Below are 20,386 nucleotides of genomic sequence, written 5' to 3'. Positions count from 1 at the left end.
AGGAATGCTGGAGCACAGGATGAAGGAGATTGCTCGGAGTGGCTTTGTGTTTACTTTGCCCTCTGAGCGTCTGAGCAGACATAAACCATTCCAGGAGCAATTTAAGCCACCTGCTTTCAATACATACCTGTACGGCTAAAAGTGATTCTCTTCTCAACCCGGCCTGAACCTGACAAGGGTCTGCCGAGAACTCTGTCTGGCAAGAGGTAAATATCACAGTAAAACAAACTAAAAACAGCCAGAATGAAATGAAAATAAGACTTCTCAATAACACTCTGAATCCCTCATGCATTCTTCCGGCCTGCGAACTAATGCCTCTTGTTCGGGTGTGCTCACTATAAATTCTGATCAGCTCCCTAAATGTTTGATATGACCTTTCCCAAATCTTTTATTATAACCGGCAACTTTCTGGCTGGTGTTATATGGTTTTTCTCCGTATGCCCGTCAAACATCCACAGCTATGATGCTATCTAAAACCTTCGGTAGGGACTCTCTTACCCTGGATTCACAAGGTGCAATCCCATAATCTCCTTCAAATCCAGCCATCCATCCTGAGTATATGAAAATCTCAGAGGGGGAACCGCTAACAGCCCTGGGAAAGATGTTCAGTGACTATCCAGGTCAGCAACACAAGGTTCATACATACTGTATGTCCTTGTGGAGAAGGTGGTTCTCAAGCTGTGCTGGAGAGAAATGCCTTCCTGTGAACATCTTCAGCACCTACTAAAGAGATATGGAGGTGTAATTGTTTTTGCCAACTGCTGTTTCCAAGGTCAAGATTTTAAGAACCTCGACTTTAAAGTCAACATGGGTGAGAAGTGCTGGAGGTGCTCAGAAAAGTTCACATCTACTGTCAGCGAGGTTAATCTCCAAACTTGATCTGCTGATGTGGACAATGTGACACAGTGGGAAGCTCTAGAAAGCCTTTTCCATTCAGTTGAACTGATTTTTCTGTTTTTATTTTCATTATCCCATTTTACTGTAATGCAATCTGGATTGTATAACTTTGGGAAGTAAAACACCTGGATTGTCAAACAACCTCCTTTCTCTCTGTTCTTTTGTTCCTGAACTGCTAGACAAAAAATGTAACGGCAGACAATATCATTAAAATTCAACATTTTACTTATACTAATACTCTTATTCTCTTTCTTGCAAAGAGTTTAATATGAAGCCGGGGCCTGCAGCTGGTTAGCTTAGACTGGAAAACAAGCCTGGCTCTGTCAAACTGTAAGAAACCTAGTTTCCAGCACCTCTAAAGTTCACTTATTAAGATGTAGGCTACTTTAAAGCTGTGTCTCCAATTCAGGGGCTGCATCTTTTCAATGCTGCATATGAAGACCAAATGCATCACAGTGGGGCAACAAGGCCGTCCCATTTCAAAAGCTGATTCTAATGCGGCAGAGGAATGCAGCCTTCGTTTCTCGTGCTGTGAGGAATCCAACTGTTGCATCCTTCGCGGCCCACCATATCCCAAGATTTATTGTGCACTGGTGACGGTTGGATTTGTTTTCACAAAAGACAACTGTGGGGGACACACGGAGCAAAATAGCAGCTGAATAAACTTTTAAATGTAGGAATAGCTAACGATAAATCATTAACAAAACAAGGGACCTGATTACTGTCAGCGGGTGACATTAGGCGACAGGAGCAGCAGCTCTGTGATGCAAGGGTAATGTCAGGGGGAGCTGGTGACATATATATATGTATATATATATATATATATATATATATATATTTATATATATATATATATATATATGTATATATATATATATATATATATATATATATATATATATATATATATATATATATATATATACATATAATATATATATATATACATATATATATATATACAAATATATATATATATATATATCTATAATATTATATTATATATATATATAATATATATATATATCTATATATATATCTATATATATATATAGACAATATATATATATATATATAGACAACGCCTAGTTGGGCAAATACAGTGACCATATATTGTGTCTGGACCGCCTGTGCTTCTTTATGGGGCCCAGTAGGTAAAGGCACTTTGTTAAGTGTGAGGAGACACTGAAACTCTATGGCATCTAATTCAGGGATGCTACTGACTTGTATTGACCCTGATGTCTGGTCTTCTTGGACCTAATTTTACAAACTTCAATGACATGCTGATCAGTCCTCACCTTGAACTCCAGCTCCATGCCGGTGACATTCTCTCCTGGTTCAATCTGCGTCAGCCTCTGGATGTAGGAGTACAGGTTCCTCGCAGGGACCTCTGTGTTCCCGCAGGTCACGGCCTCCAGCAGTGCGTCGTGAATGAAGATGTACTGGTCCTCTGTCTGGACCATGTAGTTCCTCTGGGAGCGCATCAGTGTCACGTGGCCGTAGATGTCGAGGGTCTTCTCGTGCTTGATTCTCTCTGCCATGGCGTCGATCACAATGAAGCAGCCGGTGCGACCCACTCCAGCACTGAGGAAAGAGAACAGGTGGTGATGTGATGTCCTCGCGTAACCTGGGCGATAAACTTTCGAACAAATGATTTCCCTGAGTGTTTGCTGTGTCTTCAACCCTGGTACAAATCTGCAAAAGCTCCGACATACTGTCCCTAAATCAACTAAGTATCACAAAGATGGCCAGCCAGCAATATTTCCAACAAAGGGACGTAAAAAATTGACATCAGCGATGAGTCAGCATTGCCGTCTGACTGGCATTAGGAAGATATGCTCTCCCATCGACATACAATCCAGAAATATAATACATTTAGCTGCCCACCCAAACACTTCACATTTTTTGCTGTGCTGGTACCTAAATGGTGAAACAGCCTGACCAAGCAAGTTTCTGCAAGTGAATAAAAACCTCTTTATATGGTTAAATTAATATCGGTGTGCATGTGTGTGTGTGCCCTAGCGTGTGTGTGTTGCTCAGGTGGAATGAGATTCGGTCTATTGTTTGATACAGAGGCTGGTTGATATGTTAAGTCACATTATGATGGAGTCTTGCCGGGATAATTAAATTTGACTGATAATCCTGTTAGATACTCCATCTGACTGCTACGGAAGATTAGGAAGAGCTCCTCTCCTGCCAACCTTTTCGCCCTCCTCCCGCCCTCATCTCCCTCTGCCTCTTTATCTTCCCTCTAAGTACCCTTCCAACACTCTCACACCGGCCCCACCACTTTTTCACTCTCACATTTTTTTTTAGACTCCATTTTCTCTCTACCTTTCCTTTTCTTTAATTCATCATTTCCATTCACCGCGTCCTGGATTTGACCTCACCTTCTCTCTCATTCCGCACGTATCCCCTCCTCTAGCTCCCCGGCCCCCTCGCTAACGCTCCCTCTCAATCATCTCTCCATCCCCCTTTTTCCTTCCCTTCCTTCTCTTCCTCCACGTCTACACCTCACTAATTCTTCCTCCTGAGAGCTTTAGCTCCGTATTCCCTCTGCAACCCTCTATCTTCTTCTCTCCTTCGCTCCCTTGTAAGAGCAAATAGCAGCTTCATTCCAGCTCTGGCGCTCACCACTCTGCCAAGACTGTAATGACAAGTTTCCAGAATCTTCCTCCAACCAACGCACGAGCCTCCTGCTGCTCAGAAAAGCAGCTCATTTGAATATACACTTGTGAACTCATATCTACCACCAGCTTAAAACGGTAAATAGTCAACACCCAGGGCTACTTATGGAAAATAGGGTCAGCATGGCGACAGCTGTTATTGCTAAACCGTTGAGATGATGGAGGTCGTTAAGGGAGGAATGCGGCTGTCTCAGCCAGTGAGGATGGTTTGGGGTTTGCATAATGGCAGGTCAATCTCATTTCAGTTCAGGACCTATGAATGATTTTATACAAGTGCTCTTGGACTCGTGTTGATTTTCACAGACTCCCCGGCTTTTGAAAATTATACTGCCAAGTTAAACCCAAAATAACACATAAGTGTTTCATACGCACACAGTCAAGGACCAGATTTGTTTTCTTTTCGGTCAGAGACTTCTGGATTGTCCTCCTTGGTGATTTTAGGAATCAGTTTGGTACAGTAAATTATAGAACCAAAACCAGTGAAAACACATGCATGAAGCACTGACATAAACACACACACACACCTGCAATGGACGACCATGGGTCCCGCATCGGGAGGATTGCAGGCCTTGACCCTGCGTAGGAAAGCCAGGAAGGGGGTGGGGTGTTCGGGCACGCCGTGGTCCGGCCAGGCTGTGAACTGGAAGTGACGAACCTCACGCTTCTCATTGGAGCCGCTCTGGACATGCAGAAGGACAAGAGGGTTAAAAGTGTGGTGTACTTGAATGAAATGAATGTGTTAACCGCTGATGATGGTTAGGTCATCCGCTGGAAAACCCAGAAGGGTCACTGCAGTCTTTATGCACTCTTTGACAGTGGTTCCAGACCATTGCAAAGATTGTAAGACCTCGGGGAGTCTCGGTTTCTGAGATGGTTGATGCAAACTGGATTCAGTTGTTTAAAATAAATATCTGAGAAAAGCCTCTCTGTGACCTTGTATATTTAACCTATTGTTGTCAAACACAACCTATGCAGCCACTGTCAAGTAGAATTTGCTCCCTGGCTGCAGTGCTGTAATACTTACCTTCATTAAGGCAATAACGACTGACCTGATTGTTTCTTTATTCGTCAAATTAGAGACTGACTTGAAATCATCACTAAAAAATGCTGTCAATCTATATTATTATTTTAAAAAGACCACAACCCACACATGTGCTACAAACAAAGAATTTAGTCATACTTTTCAAAAAGGGCTCAGTAAAACATGAGTAAATAGTTCATTTTGGGGGGTTATTTTTTTAGCCATGGATTAGTACGCTTTTGGTGGTATTTACGGCAGCAGGACGGTGTACGTGGGTTTGACTCAAATTAAACTACAGTGCCCACGTCCATGTTAATAAAGGAACGTGTCATCTAGAACAAAAGTGTGGCTCATTCATGTGTTGTTTGGGGCAACAGTGGAGGCGTGTGGAAAGGAATAAACTGCAGTTTATCAGCCAACGTGCTTGGTAGAAGGATCGGTTCATTGTTGGTGTTGGCGTTTTTGTTGACAATAAGAAAAATATAGAATATCACAAGACTAATCCGTAAAAAAAAAAGTAAAACAATCGCGCACTTTTGTTGTGTACATGTTGACTTGTTGATTATTGTTTTGTATTTGTGCTTGTTTTGTCATGTTTATTTGTATTGTATGTTAGGAGCTCCTAGAAAATAACCTGGGGTTCCTCAAGGGTCCTTCCTGAGCCCTCCTTTATTTTCTATTTACATGCTTCCTCTTAGTCAGGTCATCCAGAACCATGGTGTTACCCATCACTGCTATACAGAGGATACTCAATGCTGGGTTTTGAAATTGATAGATTAGAGGTCATAGTTTGCAGTCAGATCCCCCAGACTGTGAACTCTCTGCTTATTGAAATCAGGCAGGCCACATCATTAGCAATCAATTCTTTTATCGGAAGGCATTTATGAATTTTGGGTTTTATCGACTCTAAATTGTTTTATAATTCTTCTGGTATTTTATTTTCATTTGTGTTATACATTCTATCATATCAAGGGGTTTAAACTTAACGATAAACCTGGTTTATTGAGCCCAACAGGAGATCCATTTTAGGTGAGACAATAACTGATCAAAATGGGCTTTTTCAAGTCATCCACTAAGAATTAAAAGAAGAAAATGGGCCACTTTGATGGCCTGTGACGTTTAATCACTTTAAATCTCGCTGGAAGGAAAAATGTATGAAAACGTTTTTTAAAAGATCTGTACTGATGTGGTTGCTTGTCACCCTGGGTCACAAATACAGGCTGTGACATGGCCTAAGAACCAAGCGTAAACACACAAACGCACACGTACGCATTAATATTTCAACAGATCAATAAACACACGGCCTCATTACACTCCACTGCACATGTCATGCTACCTTGTACAGAGCGAATGTCCTGACAGAGTAGGTAGCCAGCTCCACTGTGTCCAGCAGAGTGACCTGGATGAGGCCGTAGGTCTCCGTGCCCCGGGTTGGCCAGTACTGATCGCACTTCACCTACGAGGGAAAGAGGGAAGAGGCTGTGAGAGATGCAGAGCGATTTGTATACGTCTGTACACATATTTTTTTTTGTGCGCAAAGAGAGAAAAAGAGAGAGCTGGCTTCGGTGCATGTGCACGTGTACAGTGGCAAAAAAAAAAGGGAGGGGAGCGTTGAAGCAGATCAGTGAGAGAGTTTGCAGAGTTCAGACAGTAATGTTTGGAAAAAATGTGCATACAGCGACAACCCAGCGTGTGAAAGAGGTTTAGTAAGGGTGTGGGGTGAAGAGTGACAGAAAGAGAGACAGGGGAGGGGGGGAGAGAGTTCTGCTTTCTTGGGTGTGATCCTGCATAAGTTGATTGAAATGGTAGAAAAACTGTGTGGCTTTGAGATTACCATAGGTTGGTGGGCTCTCATGAAGATCCACCACAGAGCTGGAAAAGCCAAGTGATACCTAAAGTTCAGGCCTCACGTGTTGGACGCTGTGCATCGCTCTACATTCCGGCCTCACGAATCCTTGCAAAACTACACCTCTGCACACCAAATCCCAGCATCCCCAACCACCAAAACGTTATAGAATTGCACTGCATGCGGTGGTCATATTTGTAGTTCTTCAGCTCAGCCTCAGAGACCACAGACGAGAGAGGGGGAAAAAAAATCCCAGAGGAGGGAGAGGAGGAGAGGAGGGCCTTGGCAGAATCAGGCCAAACCAAACGTTATGTGCTGATCCCTCCAGTCCTCACATCAAAGACAGCAGGGAGCTCAGCTCAGCTCGCTCTGCATTCCACTGCTCCAGACTGGGGATTATGCGTTTTGGCCCCGGACGTTCAGGCTGTAATTACAGCATTTCGACTGTTGTTTTCCCACCAGACCTTGAGACACTGCGGGGACAGGAATGGTCGTCAACGTAGGGGGGCAAAACCAGTGCCAAAGGCTAAACAGGATCGCAGTAAACGCCTGGTGTGAAGACTATATTACCCATTGATATATGGACATAACTGCACCGTGCTCTTTGCTGGTTACATTGGTGCTAAAAGGAAGGATGCTGGCAAGATTTCCACAGTGGGGCCATCTGTGATCATCTGTGTTGTTAATGCGTAAACACATAATGGCTTAATGTTGAGAGGTGTTAAATGAGATTAAATCATTTTCTTCAACAAGCAACCCACTGCTCCTTCAAATGGTAGACATGGAGGTGGTGGGCTGAGAACAAACAGCTAAGTACACCCAAATTGATTGTTCTCACTGATGCATAATGTTGAATTTAGAAAATTTAAAGCCATACAGTTGTTTACAAACTACAGATTCCTCATGTTTACGAGACTGTAGCAGCGTACTTATAATACAGTGCTCTGAAGTCCTTCACTCTGTAGTGATTCTGTAGCAGATCGGAATTATTCATACAACTTTCATTCGACTGCCTTGCTTTAAAGCAAGGGTTGGCCATGTATTTTGGCAGCATTTTTGTTATATTTGCAGAAAATCTCTTGATAGCGAGCAATCATTAAATCAAATGCTCTGACAATTAAAATAAAATCAGGTATCTGTGGCTGTTGTTGGCCTCTAACAGAGCTCTGCAGGGATGACGTTTTTTTGTCGGCCAACCCCGGGAGTTAGCACCACTCTGGTTCCGTCAACCAAAAGCCTACGGAATGTTTTACATTGGTATTGGATTATTGCCGAAACAAATTTTATGATACTTAGACGTTTTGGTCAGACATTTTTTATCGTAACAGATGAACACCACTTTTATGATCGTTGAAGCGTGAATTAGCTCTGTAGTCTTGTTTAGCCGCTTGCCTTGTTTGAGACACTTGAAGGCTTTATAATTCAAACATGGGGTATCTATTGACATATTTTATTTCACATGATAAAACAACCTTGTTAGAGGCATTCGACCAACATTTTCAACATTCAAAAAACCCCTTGCCTTCGGGACAAGAGAACTGGAGGAGCAAAAACCCTAACTAATTTCTGGGTTTAAAGTCTCATTGCGACAGCACTATATTAACCTGACCAGACATTTCTTTCGGCCTCATTGACATGATTTGCCAGCATACACCAGCCTAGCTGTCTCAGAATGAGGTATGTTCGTGACAGCTATTCTGCTTGTGTTTACATCTTTGAGTTGTTTATTATTTTTTTAATTATTAGCCTGCTGCTCCTGTCCAGTGTCAGTGTAGTCAGGCAGTGTGCTACATGTTTTTTGAGGGAGTGGCTTTAAAGCAAAGTAAAGGAGAGGGAAGGAGTGATATTTCCTTTTCTTTTTAAAAAAAAATTTGTAGCTTGCTCTTGCTGGTTTCTCCACTGCTACCAACTCCAGCTTTAATGGCTCCATCCACTACTGCATAGCCACTACACAGGAACATTTAAAAAAAACAGTTGTGGGTGTGTTCATGCAAACTGTAGATGCTAATGTTTTCTGAACTGCAGTGGTTACTGCACAAGTGAAAGCCCATTTCAGACCAAGTCGAGTACGAGTGCCTTGTGGTGAGCTGAAAACAATTCTGCATTCCCGCTCAACAGAGAAGAATAAGGAGGGAAACAGCAGAAAAGAAGGCGCACCGAATAGAGGAAGGTGGTAAGGAGAAAACCATGTGAGGTGAGGTTGCATTTTAAAAGGGATTAGCAAAGGAGAGAAAGAGAGGTCTTGCCTTAGAGAAGAAATAAGAGGGCATCTGAGGGTCAAACAGACACAACAGAGACAGTTGGAAAAAGTCGAAAAGGAAGCAGAGTTTCAACACAAGACACAGGTTAATAGGAAAAGAAGCACAGACGAGAGGAAAGGATCATTTTCTGTACATGGCTCTGGACATAATTGGTTAGCACTTAATCATGATTCATACCTCGAGCCATTCTTGTTCATTTTATTCTAACATGACATTCTCATTACATTGAATTTTTACTCAAGCGCATATTCTGTTAACAACAGCAAAATGCCTTGAAGCTAAATGATTTTCTAATTCATTACCTCCTCTCAACTTAGCTGTACTTTTACGTCCCCAGGGTCTCGCTCGCCATTATATTCTGTTATTTTACTGTATTCTACTCTATCCTGATCAACTACATGTCCACTCTAACTTTCACTTAACCGTAGCACTTTTAGCTTGGTCACCATAATGATGCCGGCTGCTTTTTCGTTTTACTTCATCAGCTATTTTTGCACTATGTGACGTGTCCTGGCTCTTTCGCTTATGTCCTCTCCTTGTTCGTCCTGGTTTGTTGAATCCATCTGGACTCCACTGTCCTTCCACATCCTAGAACATGAACATCCTGCCCTGTCCTGCGCTGGTCTGTGTTTTACCTCCTCGCTGCCGTCAAACCAACCATATCCAATCATTTTCTGCTCTTATTCAACTCTAACCTGACTGCACTTTATTCCTCTTAATTTACTGTAATTTATTCTCCAAGAAATTAAATCTCCCACATCCTATCATGTTATTCTCTGCCTCATTATCTTACCCGGCTGTACCTACAGCTTCATTACGAAACATGAGTTATAGTGTAACTGTAGCATTCTACCAAACCTAAGTCCTGCTCTACATCGTACCCACTTTAGCCTTTTCTGTGGTGACAGGGTAACATTCAGATACACTTTAGAGTACATGTGACGCCTGTTCTACTGTGCAGTTTTGAAATCTAACCTAAGTACACCTACTCAAGTACAAATGGAAGTATTTCCATTTCATGCCACTTTCTACTTGTACTCCACTACATCTCAGAGAAAATGAACTACTTTTCTACTTGACTGCATTCATTTGACAGCTTTAGTTACTAGTTACCTTATAAATCAAGATTTGACACTGTGACTGCATTTTTCAGTATTTTCAGAATTTATAGAAGCAAAATGAGCATTTGATAATCAGAGAAAATAATCATCAGCTAAATAATGAAAACAATCAGTTGGAGTCCACCTCAACCAACTATGACGGTAAAAATCTGTGTCTGCTTCTACATTTGCAGTCCCAGGGGCCATTTTTCCGCAGTGAATACTTTTAATTACTTTAATTCCATTTTTCTGATTATACTAACATACATTTACCCGAGTTACATTTTTGATGCAGGACTTTTACTTATACTGGTGACTTGACTCAACTCAAACGGTCTAGGCAGATGGCCGTTCACCCATGAGGTTTAGCTCAGTGTCTGCCTGTTAAGAGACAGTTTTTTCTCACCACAGTTGTCAAGTGCTTGCTCACGGGGGAATGTTAGGTCTCCGTGAATAAATTAATTTAAGTCTATGGTCCTAGAGCTGCTCCAATTGGAAAATGTCATGAGATACATTTTGTTTTGAACTGGTGCTTTAGAAATAAAAACTGATAAAGCCTTGCCTTATGAAACATGCAGCTTACCTAAGTAACTCACTTGCTAACATTCCGTGGCACAGGTAAAAGAAAATAAAGGTGTGCCACACCTGCTTCATATAACAACGACAAAAAATTGTAGTAGGGTTTGTAGAAGTGTCATACTCCTGCTATTTTCCTGTTATATGTTAAAAGACTCCTCATGTGTCATCTTTTGTTTTACACTTCCTGTATTTGTCTTTATTTCCACCTGTTTTCTGTGTTCACCAGTGTTTCATTAGTTAATAAGTCCCTGTGTATTTAGTCGTCAATGTTTCCTTCTCTCTGTTGTCACCGTGTCACTGTCTGTTCCCTAGTCCTGCGTTAACTCCTGGTGTTTTATCAGTGTTCCTGCTTGTGTTCCCCTGTGCCTTTCCAGTTTGTTCTCTGTAAAGTTTTTATGTTTCTCTTTGCTTTTTGGATTTGCACCCAGCCTGCTTTTCTCTGTTTTTGTTGGCTGCCGGGATTTTTGTTCTTTGGAATTCGGCTTTATTGAATGAAAGCTCACTTTTTTTTTCAACCTGCTACGTGTCTTGCATTTGAGCTCTTTTCACTAAAATCTAAATGACGTTTTTGGTGTTTGTCTGTGAAAGTACTTTTGATTATTATTCTTCTTTAATTGCTTTACCGTATCTCTACAGGAATGATATATCTTACCCTATTCTACACTTACGCTACCTAATGCTGTTAGTCTGCTCTACTACATGATACCGCACGCCATTCATTCCACTAGTTCTGTGTTCTGAGCTACACAACAGTACTTCAGTAGTCTATTCTATCCTACAGATCCTGATGCTAACCTACTGCTGTATACTTTCCCCTTAATGTGCCATTCTAACCTACCATCCAATGTCCTCTCTCAGCTTTTGGTCTGAAAGTGCTACTTAATATTGTATAATGACATCCTTATATTTTCCAAGTGACCTATTCTACTCCTCCATTATCTGACTGATTCTTGTATTCCTTCCCTTCACCGCTCTTGGGTATTAAAATAGTGTTGGCTTAGCCCTGTGCTACACTATCCTCGCTCTTACCCCACTGTCTTTTTCTTACCCTTGACTTCTCTTCCAGCTTGGTCATCATGATAATGTTGGCTGTGTGCTGCTCCCAGACCATCCTCCAGAACTCCCCGAAAGTCTCAGGGAGGGATCCCTGAGTGGCGATGTAGGCGTTCTGACGGCGGTAGCCATCTACATAGTTAGCATTGATGTAGTCACTGCCTGGGACCCCTGCATGATAAAGAAGAAGTGGAAGTTAGGGAGGACGGTGGACGAAAATGGAAAGAGAAGTGTGCAAGACGAGGTGAGGAATGAATAGTGACGGGTCGAGGCGGGAGAGTAAGGGGAGAATAAACAGAGGGGAACAGGTGGGCAAAATAGATGCCACTGATGCTGAAATACTCCACGGAAAGATTCACTGTGCATGTAATTTTCTTTGCAGATGAATCTGATTCTTATTCTGATTCACGGTGAAATAATCCATATGGATTATTTAAAGTCTACTGAAAGCATGAAAGCAGGTTTATGTCCCAGTAATAAAGGATGCGGATCATCTGAGGTCATGGCGGGGAGATTAATGTTTTCACGGGGCCAAACGTCCTTTGGTGTTGGATTGTTCAGCCGTCTTGTTTTATAATACATGCTAAGACGATCATGGGCCTAATCTGAGTATACTCTGGATGTGTCGCTTTGAATGGCAATATGACTGTAAGGCCGTCTCTGTGTAAGACTCGGCTGACACTGCTTGTCCTGGAAGGGATTGTGTGTATACGTGTTAGTGTGCTTGCGTGTGTGTGTGTGTGTGATGTGAGAGACCGTCTGTGTGTGTTTGATTTAGGATCAGTCCTGCTCATCTGGGGCCTAATACCATAATCCCAAAAATCACTGAGTCATAGCTCAAACATGCACACACACACACACGCCGAAACACCACAGCACGCGCGCGGACGCACACACTGACGCGTGCATTCAGCCGTGACCCGATTCTGCCGAAGTGGGACACAAAACTCCTTTTGAGTCGTCTGATGGCAGTTTACATTTCAAAAAAGACAGAAGTCAACGAGCAAACAGCAGAATCCCGACAGGAAGAAACTCCTGCAGCTGATTCTCCCCTTGCAGCTTATAATACAAACACAGCATGGTCCCATACGCTCGTAAAAACCCAGAGCCACCATCACACACACGCCACCAACACACACGCACATATTTAAATGACAGTGGAGTACGGGGGTGTTTACACAAGTTACTTTAAATTGGATGGGGACAGACGGTAAGAAGAGCTTCCAACATATGTTTATCAACCACAGTCTTTAAAAGACAGCTTGGCTAAATGCTTTGATGTGCTACAACTTTATTGCAAGGGACTACAGCAGAAGCACAGTGCAGATAAAACACACACACACACACACATGCACACACGCACACACACACACACACACACACACACACACACACACACACACACACACGCACACACACACACACACACACACACACACACACACACACACACTTCCAGTCGCTTGGTGGCTGCACTGGCTTGGCAGAGAGCGAGAGAAAGCGTTCATGAGCATGGGCGGAGGAGAATGGGAGCGAAAGTGCATATCTGTGCATGTGCACATCCTGGGCATGTGTTTTCAAATCTATAGCGAAGTATGAGTGTGTTTGTTTGTGTGTGTGTGCGTGTGTGTTTGGACATGCTCAAGAGTATATGTGCTTCATAAGCTGAAAGAAAGACAGACAGCCAGGGCTCCGGGACTGGCGGGGGTGGAAGGGCTGCTCACACATGCTCTGCCCAGATAAGGCTCATCTGTTTGGGCTTGGCCTCCCACTGCCTCCCTCTCTCCACACTGGAGCTGCCAGTTTCTCCGCCTCAGGTCTTTCCCAGCTGAGGTGGGTGAGTGCGCTTCGAAACGCACACTGAGAACAGGACTGAGACTACTTTTTTTTTTTTTCTCCTTGTTTTAGAGTGTTTAAAATGGGCACACCGTGTAAAGTAATCACTGAAAAGGCTATTAATAAAACCGTGGGCCTAATTTATCTCAAGAAACATTAAAATGGTCAAGTGAGGGAGCGTATTAATGGAGCGATGTGGTGACACTACTTTGTGTGTTGTATGTATGGGAACTGGCAATGAAACACATCTTTGGACTCCATCCCCCCATCAATCATGCGGCTCTCTCACACACACAGTCATACAGTAAGAACACACACGCACTTACTTCTATACTAGTGACGACTCTCTTTGACATAATGACATAATATCCTCTATTCCCAACTTTAACCATTACAACTACATGCTCAATCTGTTCCTTAACCTGACCCTAACCTCAACCCTCAAAACCTCAGTGCTTTAAAGAAACGGCTAAAATGCCCTCACTTCCTAAAAATGTCCTCACTCCAAAGCAAGTCCTCACAAAGATAGAAGTACAAGAGCGCACAGACACACACAAACACACTGGCGACAAGTCTTACCCTCAATGCTGGAGAGTATGACCCTGGAGTGATCATAGGCAATGACGTTAGCGTAGCGGTTCTTTGGTTTGTTGACCTCCAGGTTGGAGTTCTCCCATGTGAACTGCTGACCGGGGTCGATGGACTACAAGAGGCAAAAGACAAGGACAGAACAAAGAGAAAACATCAGCGAAAAATAACTAATGAAGACAGAGCAGCAGGGTTATCTCTTTTTATACATTCAGCCTGTTTTGGACAGTGTTTGCATCCTTTGATAAGTTATTTAACAAATCTCTTGGTTTTAATGCTTTGGTTTGAAAACTGCAACACTTGCAGTGCACATATAAACCATTAACTTGCTGCTTTTTAGCATTCACATTTGTAGCATACTGTCTCTTTATTAGTCATTTAAAAGCACTTATTCACCAGTAGTTTGACACTTGTTAACCAACACAGGTTCTACTGCTTCCTTATTCAATAGCCAGACCTCACTATAAAATGTAGAACATACCCCAAATTACAAAGACTTAACTTCCTCATCCCCAACAACAACACGCCAGCAGGCTGGAAGGCACGTTTTCTTGTTCAAAAAAATTACACAAATTATCATCGCCAAAACAATAGAAGTTTTCATAGGATTTTCACATATCTGATATATTCTTTCTCATATTCTTGCACTGATCGTGTGTGACGAGCAACTTTGTAAGGAAAAATAAACAAAACAAAGCTTTAAATAGTGAAACATCATCATAACCAATCTATTCAAAACATCTAGTATAAAGTTCCACCAAAAATAAAGCGTTTGCGCCACAATAACCTCATCCTGGAAAAAAACATGTTTTGAAATACTGGTTACCATTTTGCTTAGTATTCTTTTCATAAGAATATATCATATATGCTATCAAGGGAGAATGTAATATAAGGTCCACTGAGATTGTGATTGAGATAACTCATGTACAACAACTTCCATATAATCAGTCGTGACAAGGCTATGGAGGGGAAACACGTAGTTAATGGCCTGGATACAGAATGAGAAATTCACAAGTGCTTTATAATGGATAAAAAGAGCTAATATACCACTAATATGTAGTGTAAAAAGCAACTAGTATGCATATGTGTACCACATTATGAAGTGTTCCAAAAATGTAAGCTTAATTACTGGCTTTTAAACAGTCACACCAGTATGTTGCATGTTAATAATATTATATTCTGACAAATGGTAATGGAAATACTGATCAAAATGTTAATATTGATCAATCAGTTGCCAAAAAAACCAAAACCCCTGAGTGTTCTAATCCTCGAATACATAACATCATTATATCATATTAGCACTTCGAAATAAACTTTGGCAAAGATACTGTTATTGCTTTATATCTGCCTCAAATGCAGAAAACTGTAACTCGTGACAACTCTGTGAATTTAAGCTCTGGAAAACAGTCCACTGTCACCGCAGAATAACCAAACCAAGTACAAATTGAAAATTAACAAGGTATTATTGAACTTGGATGGGAATGATGGCAAATACGATATCCTGTTTCGGGGAACAACAGTGATGTAGGGACTTTCCCTTTTCCACTCCCCAAAAAAAAAAAAGAGGGGGGGGGGGGGAGAGAAAACACTAGCTACCCAAGAAAGATGATAAAAGCGCAATAAATTCCTCTGGGAGAGAAAGGATGGTTGTGTTAGACCAACACATTAAGTTCCTGGAGGGTAATTACAGTGTAACCACTGCTGTTAGCTGGGAGAAGCAGACATGAGGTCATTACGGGGCTGTCAATGGAGAGGGACGAAGAGGAGAGAGCCAGAGCAATTTAGCAATTCTGAATATTTTACGACACATAATTATGGTTTGGTTTTGGGGGGGGAATGAACAGGAGTGGTACTGGAAGAGTGTATGTATGTTTAAATGTATGTGTGTGTGTGTGTGTGTGTGTGTGTGAGACTGCTGTCCAACATCATGTGTGTCTGATTATTACACCGCAATCATTTCTGGCCTCTCTCTCTCTCCCTCAATCCCTCCTCCATCCATCTCTCTCGCTCCCTCGTTAAGGGTTCAGCACCGAACAAAGCACACAGTCATGCAGAGAGAATGTGAGGCTCAACCGAGCGCTTCCAGCTCACACCACAATTACATACGGCTTCTCCCTCACTGTCTCTTCCACCCGCCTTTATCCTCTCTCCCGATGCTTTTCTCCCTAAAACATCATCGCTCTGGTCTTCCGCTCTTTGCATAATGTGTCCTTGTCTTCCCCCGTATACGCATCTCTGTCGCACTCAATTTGTCTCTCTTGTGGTGGCCAATTAGAGCCTTATGTCTCCTTCTTCACCCACGGGCTGTGGGTCTAAACTGGTTCTTTTTTTCAGGGAAAAGAAAACATTTTCGCCCCCTTAATAACTCTCTGTGGAGCTCATTGTAATGCTAGCGCCATTTGCTACACACGAGCATGTTGGGTAATACTTTCACTGATGTTTTTTTTTTTTTTTGTGCCACAGTTCAGCACACCAAGTTCAGCCACATTGTTATCTCCGAGTAGATGCCTCCCTTTTTTTTGTTCCCCATTAACTGCGCTGCAAGTTGGAAGAAACTAATCAAGAGGCTTCTTCTTTCTCCTGCTTCCTGTATCTCTTGGTGAGTCTGCTCTCCGATGCTGCCTCTTTATTTCTATCTCTGTTTCACCCCTTTCTCCACCAGAGCGTAGAAATGAGAGCTTGATAACCATCTGGCTGTAAGCAAACTCTCTTTGAGCTTGCAATTTCAATCTCTCTCTCTCTCTCCCCCCCCCCCCCCCCCCCCCCCCCCCCCAAATTTGTATAGATAACAACAAGGCAGTAGAGAGAGGAAAATGTGCTTTATCTTAAATCGATCTAAGAAGACGAATCAAAATGCAGAGATGATGTGAGGCTCAATCTAGAGATGGAGCAAAAAAATGACGAGTCAACGATAAGTACATGTGCGACTGCATCAAAAACCAGATGAATTTCCAAAGTTAAAGATTTTCAGGGACAGATAATCAGCATTCCTACCTCGTACTCTTGAGAGAACTTGAGATTGTCGTTTGCCTTGAGGCGCTCAATGTGATCTGCCAGCTCGGAGATGGGGACGGGCGGGTGACTTGCCATGCCTGCCGAGCACAGAAATAGAAAAAGAGGCCATTTGGATACACGTACCAACTAAACTCTTTTGGAGGAAAATGTTAAGATTAAGGATTCTCAGAGGAGGTGTTGTTTAGTGTTCTGTCCATAGTCAGTGGAGGAAGCAAATGGAAGTGTATTCTTTTTTTTTTCTTTTTTGTTAAGTGACCATTTTCTCTCCAGGCAGACAGAAAGAAGAACAATGTGCATGTTGTGAAAGTTACTGAGGCACAGTAACATGTCCTCAGAGTATATGCACGCTGCTGGTAAAGATAAAAAAAAGCGGATGACACAGGCGGTTAAAAATTTAGTATGAAATATATTTCTGGAAGGTTTGTTTTAAGGAGGTATTCCAGTGGCATTTTGATGAGATGTTGTCAGTCCAAGCAGCTTCATCCTATACGGGATGGAAGGTTAGTTAGCATGAAAATGGGAAAGAAAGAAAGAAAGAAAGAAAGAAAGAAAGAAAGGACATGAATGAGAATAAGAGGAGAAGCTCTGCGACCAACTAACTTGACAAACGGCGATAACCGCGGTACACTGATACACGATAGGCTGAAAAGGGAAACAACACCATAGTTTAATCTTACAATGACAACTCATACTTTGTACGCACACATTAAAGCTAAGCCTGTGTGTGTACAGGTGTGTCCAGTTTACCTGGAGTCTGGAAGTTGATTCTGCGTAACTCAACTGGATCGGTGGGATGATGGGACGACATGGCTTTGCTACAGGGGAAACTGCCCTTCCTGCCTTCAGCCTCGGCCCTTTTCCTGGAATAACAGACCAACACACATTGTTAAATGCATCCCCGACCCCATGAATTGGACCCTCTACCGCATGACGAAAAGAAGCTGATTCTGGCAAAATTTGGGGATTTGTAAACTCAATTTATGGGGATTTGTGTTTGAATAAATGGGCCAGAGTAAGCCTCATAAAAATTGCTGCTCGCATTTACAGGGATAGCTGTAATTTTCAGGGAATTTCTGTTTTTGAAATCTAGCAGAGCTTTTGGTCGACTGCTGGTTTTAGTGTTGCAGCTTTTTATATGTTAATGACTGGCTCATTGTCTGGGATGGAGGTGGGAAACTGCCAGGAGTTAAAAGTGACATCCACTCTCACATCTCCTTCGCTTTTTAGTCAAACCCATCGACAGGAACAAACTCATGCAGCGCAGTCGTCATTGTTCCACCTCTGAATGTGCACAATCAGAGTTTGTACCTCTGAACTTCATCAAATGCAGTTGATCAATGCTGCAATTTATCCAGTGCATTGAAGGTTACAACGCAGTCATCAAAGACACACCAGGTTAATTCCGACTCTACTGGGATCTATTATCTACAGCACTCTTTGCAAAAGGCTCTGCAAGGGAAATCTCCCTGTAGGAGAGTGGAAATGGTAATAGATGGTGTTTGTTTACCTGTCAGGTTTGCTGCATCCAAACAGGGAGAGGAGCAGATAAAAGAACAGACAAGGATGAATAACATTAGTGTCCACTCAACAAACATCAGGGAGTAAAGCAGTGCTGAACTTATCATTCTGCCCCTCTTATTAAAACTTAGCACAGGGTTTGATATGCTAAATAGCACCTCCTATAGACACAAAGATAATCAGCGGATGTAAATGATAAAAACTCTTGCCTGATTTCACTGCACACACATTACCGCCTCCCACACCCCCTAACTGTGACACTGACTCTATGATAACATACTGGAAATATAAGTGAAACCACAAGTGAGACAATAATGGCTGTGGATCAGCAGCAGCGTGTTCGGACTTTGCATTACTACCATCAAGGTTAATCATTTTGCAATGGCCACATTCACAGCAATTATTCATGTGCATTAAGAAAGCTGTAGCCAGAGGAACAGATGATTATCATGAATAATGCTAATGTGTGATAATGTTATCTTCCCCTGTTTGTTATGTGAGCTGACTCTGCTCCCTGTTTATAGTTCTCAAGAACAGATTATGGAAAGCACACAGTCACGTTTCTATGAAGGCGAGGAAGCTTAACCCAGGTGTGATTAGTACGACAGATGTTAGTCCTGCATGCTTCATAAATAACGGAAACACAGTATGAACAAACTGGGCTTTGCTGGAAGTCCAGTTCCAGACTATTTTCACCCAAAGAAGAGGCTTTCAAAGGGAGAAGAGGTGAAAAGCAATAAGGCTACTTGTGTGGCCTGCCCTCTTCCAGGTCACCACGATGGAGAGGAGGTTGTGTAGCTCGGGCCAACTTTTTTTTTGTTTCTGTTCTGTACACGCCACATCTTATCAATGAATGTTTGTCCGTCCTCAGAGAGCGACACCTCCTCTGTGGCTCTTCTGGAGGTTTCTTTTATTTTTTCCTGCGACAAAGTTTTTATTGTTCGAGCGACTGAGGACAGAGGATGTCTTTCACGGTAGAAATTCTACAGCTCACTGAGGCCATGAGGTTGTCATTTTGGGCTATACAATCAAAATCAACTTGACTACTTTGTCAGACATTGAGCTCCAATTGCTGGAATTTTTGCCAAAATTGCTGTTGTACTAAAAACCTCTCGGAGTGCTAAATGGACTATTAATCAGTGAATCATCACCGTTGTCCACAATTAGAAATCTTAGAAAAAAAAGAGGTCCTGTAAGCGCTGGAAACATCTATGGGGACAAAGCAAAATGAAACTGCTGAAATGTTTGGTAAACTTTTAATGGTGCCGCAATGTCAACATGTAATGAAAAACACCCAAAATACCGGAGTGGACTTGAGTCATTGTGACTTGGACTTGGAAAATACATGACATAAGACTGACTTTGTCTCGGAAGTTACAGAAGAAATTACTTGGGACTTGTTTGAGACTTGCCTATATTAACTTATTTTCATACTAAAGACAACTTAAAATCCCTGTCCTCTAGCAATAGTCCAGATATTTTATGTAAAGGATAATCAATTGTGCATATCTTTCATAGAGATAACTCACATTATTTCTTGTTTAACCTTGCTTGTTAAAGGTTATTTGAGAACTGCTGCTTAACTACAGGCAAGGAATAAATTAAAATATGTATAGAATATATTCTACTGTCTAAACAATGTTTTGCGTTGATCTTTTGCCCTTCCTTGCATATGTAAACTGCCTTTGCAGTTAATTTTTCTTATCTTGTATTCACAAAAACTGTCTCTGTCTGATTCCCTTCCTCCTTCTCCAACCAAACCGTTTTCACATGTTCCACCGTGAGCTTCTTACCTTTTAAAGAGGAGAATGGCGATGACGATGCACACGATGAAGATGACAGCCAGCACAGGCCCCACCACCCAGAGCAGACCCTCTTCTTCATCTACGATTGGCTGAGGATCCACGTCCGAAGACGTCACGGGATCAGAATAAGGGCTGGTGGCGTACATAGTCTGACGGGAGAAATGGTTTTATTGCATTTTC

At 42.1% G+C, this 20,386-nt stretch overlaps 1 protein-coding gene across 32 annotated transcripts in view; it reads right to left on the bottom strand.

The window, feature by feature from the left end:
• The window catches only part of ptprdb (protein tyrosine phosphatase receptor type Db), a 172,451-nt gene that overhangs the window by 8,728 nt on the left and 143,337 nt on the right, over nt 1-20,386 (bottom strand). For 15 of the 32 annotated variants that reach the window (XM_030437562.1, XM_030438716.1, XM_030437842.1 and 12 more), the window contains 11 exons: nt 20,195-20,355; nt 18,391-18,402; nt 17,631-17,743; nt 17,484-17,525; nt 16,863-16,960; nt 13,860-13,983; nt 11,440-11,615; nt 8,698-8,721; nt 5,942-6,061; nt 4,109-4,263; nt 2,196-2,481 (listed from right to left, as the gene is read on the bottom strand). In XM_030437562.1, coding sequence (XP_030293422.1) covers nt 2,196-2,481; nt 4,109-4,263; nt 5,942-6,061; nt 8,698-8,721; nt 11,440-11,615; nt 13,860-13,983; nt 16,863-16,960; nt 17,484-17,525; nt 17,631-17,743; nt 18,391-18,402; nt 20,195-20,355 — 1,311 coding nt within the window. The remainder of the gene's footprint in view (nt 1-2,195; nt 2,482-4,108; nt 4,264-5,941; nt 6,062-8,697; nt 8,722-11,439; nt 11,616-13,859; nt 13,984-16,862; nt 16,961-17,483; nt 17,526-17,630; nt 17,744-18,390; nt 18,403-20,194; nt 20,356-20,386) is intronic. The other 17 variants (XM_030438638.1, XM_030438932.1, XM_030439008.1 and 14 more) reach the window with 3 other exon arrangements.

Source organism: Sparus aurata, chromosome 1 (assembly GCF_900880675.1).
Source record: "Sparus aurata chromosome 1, fSpaAur1.1, whole genome shotgun sequence".
NCBI lineage: Eukaryota > Metazoa > Chordata > Actinopteri > Spariformes > Sparidae > Sparus > Sparus aurata.
This window is presented reverse-complemented; position numbering and strand designations above follow the sequence as displayed.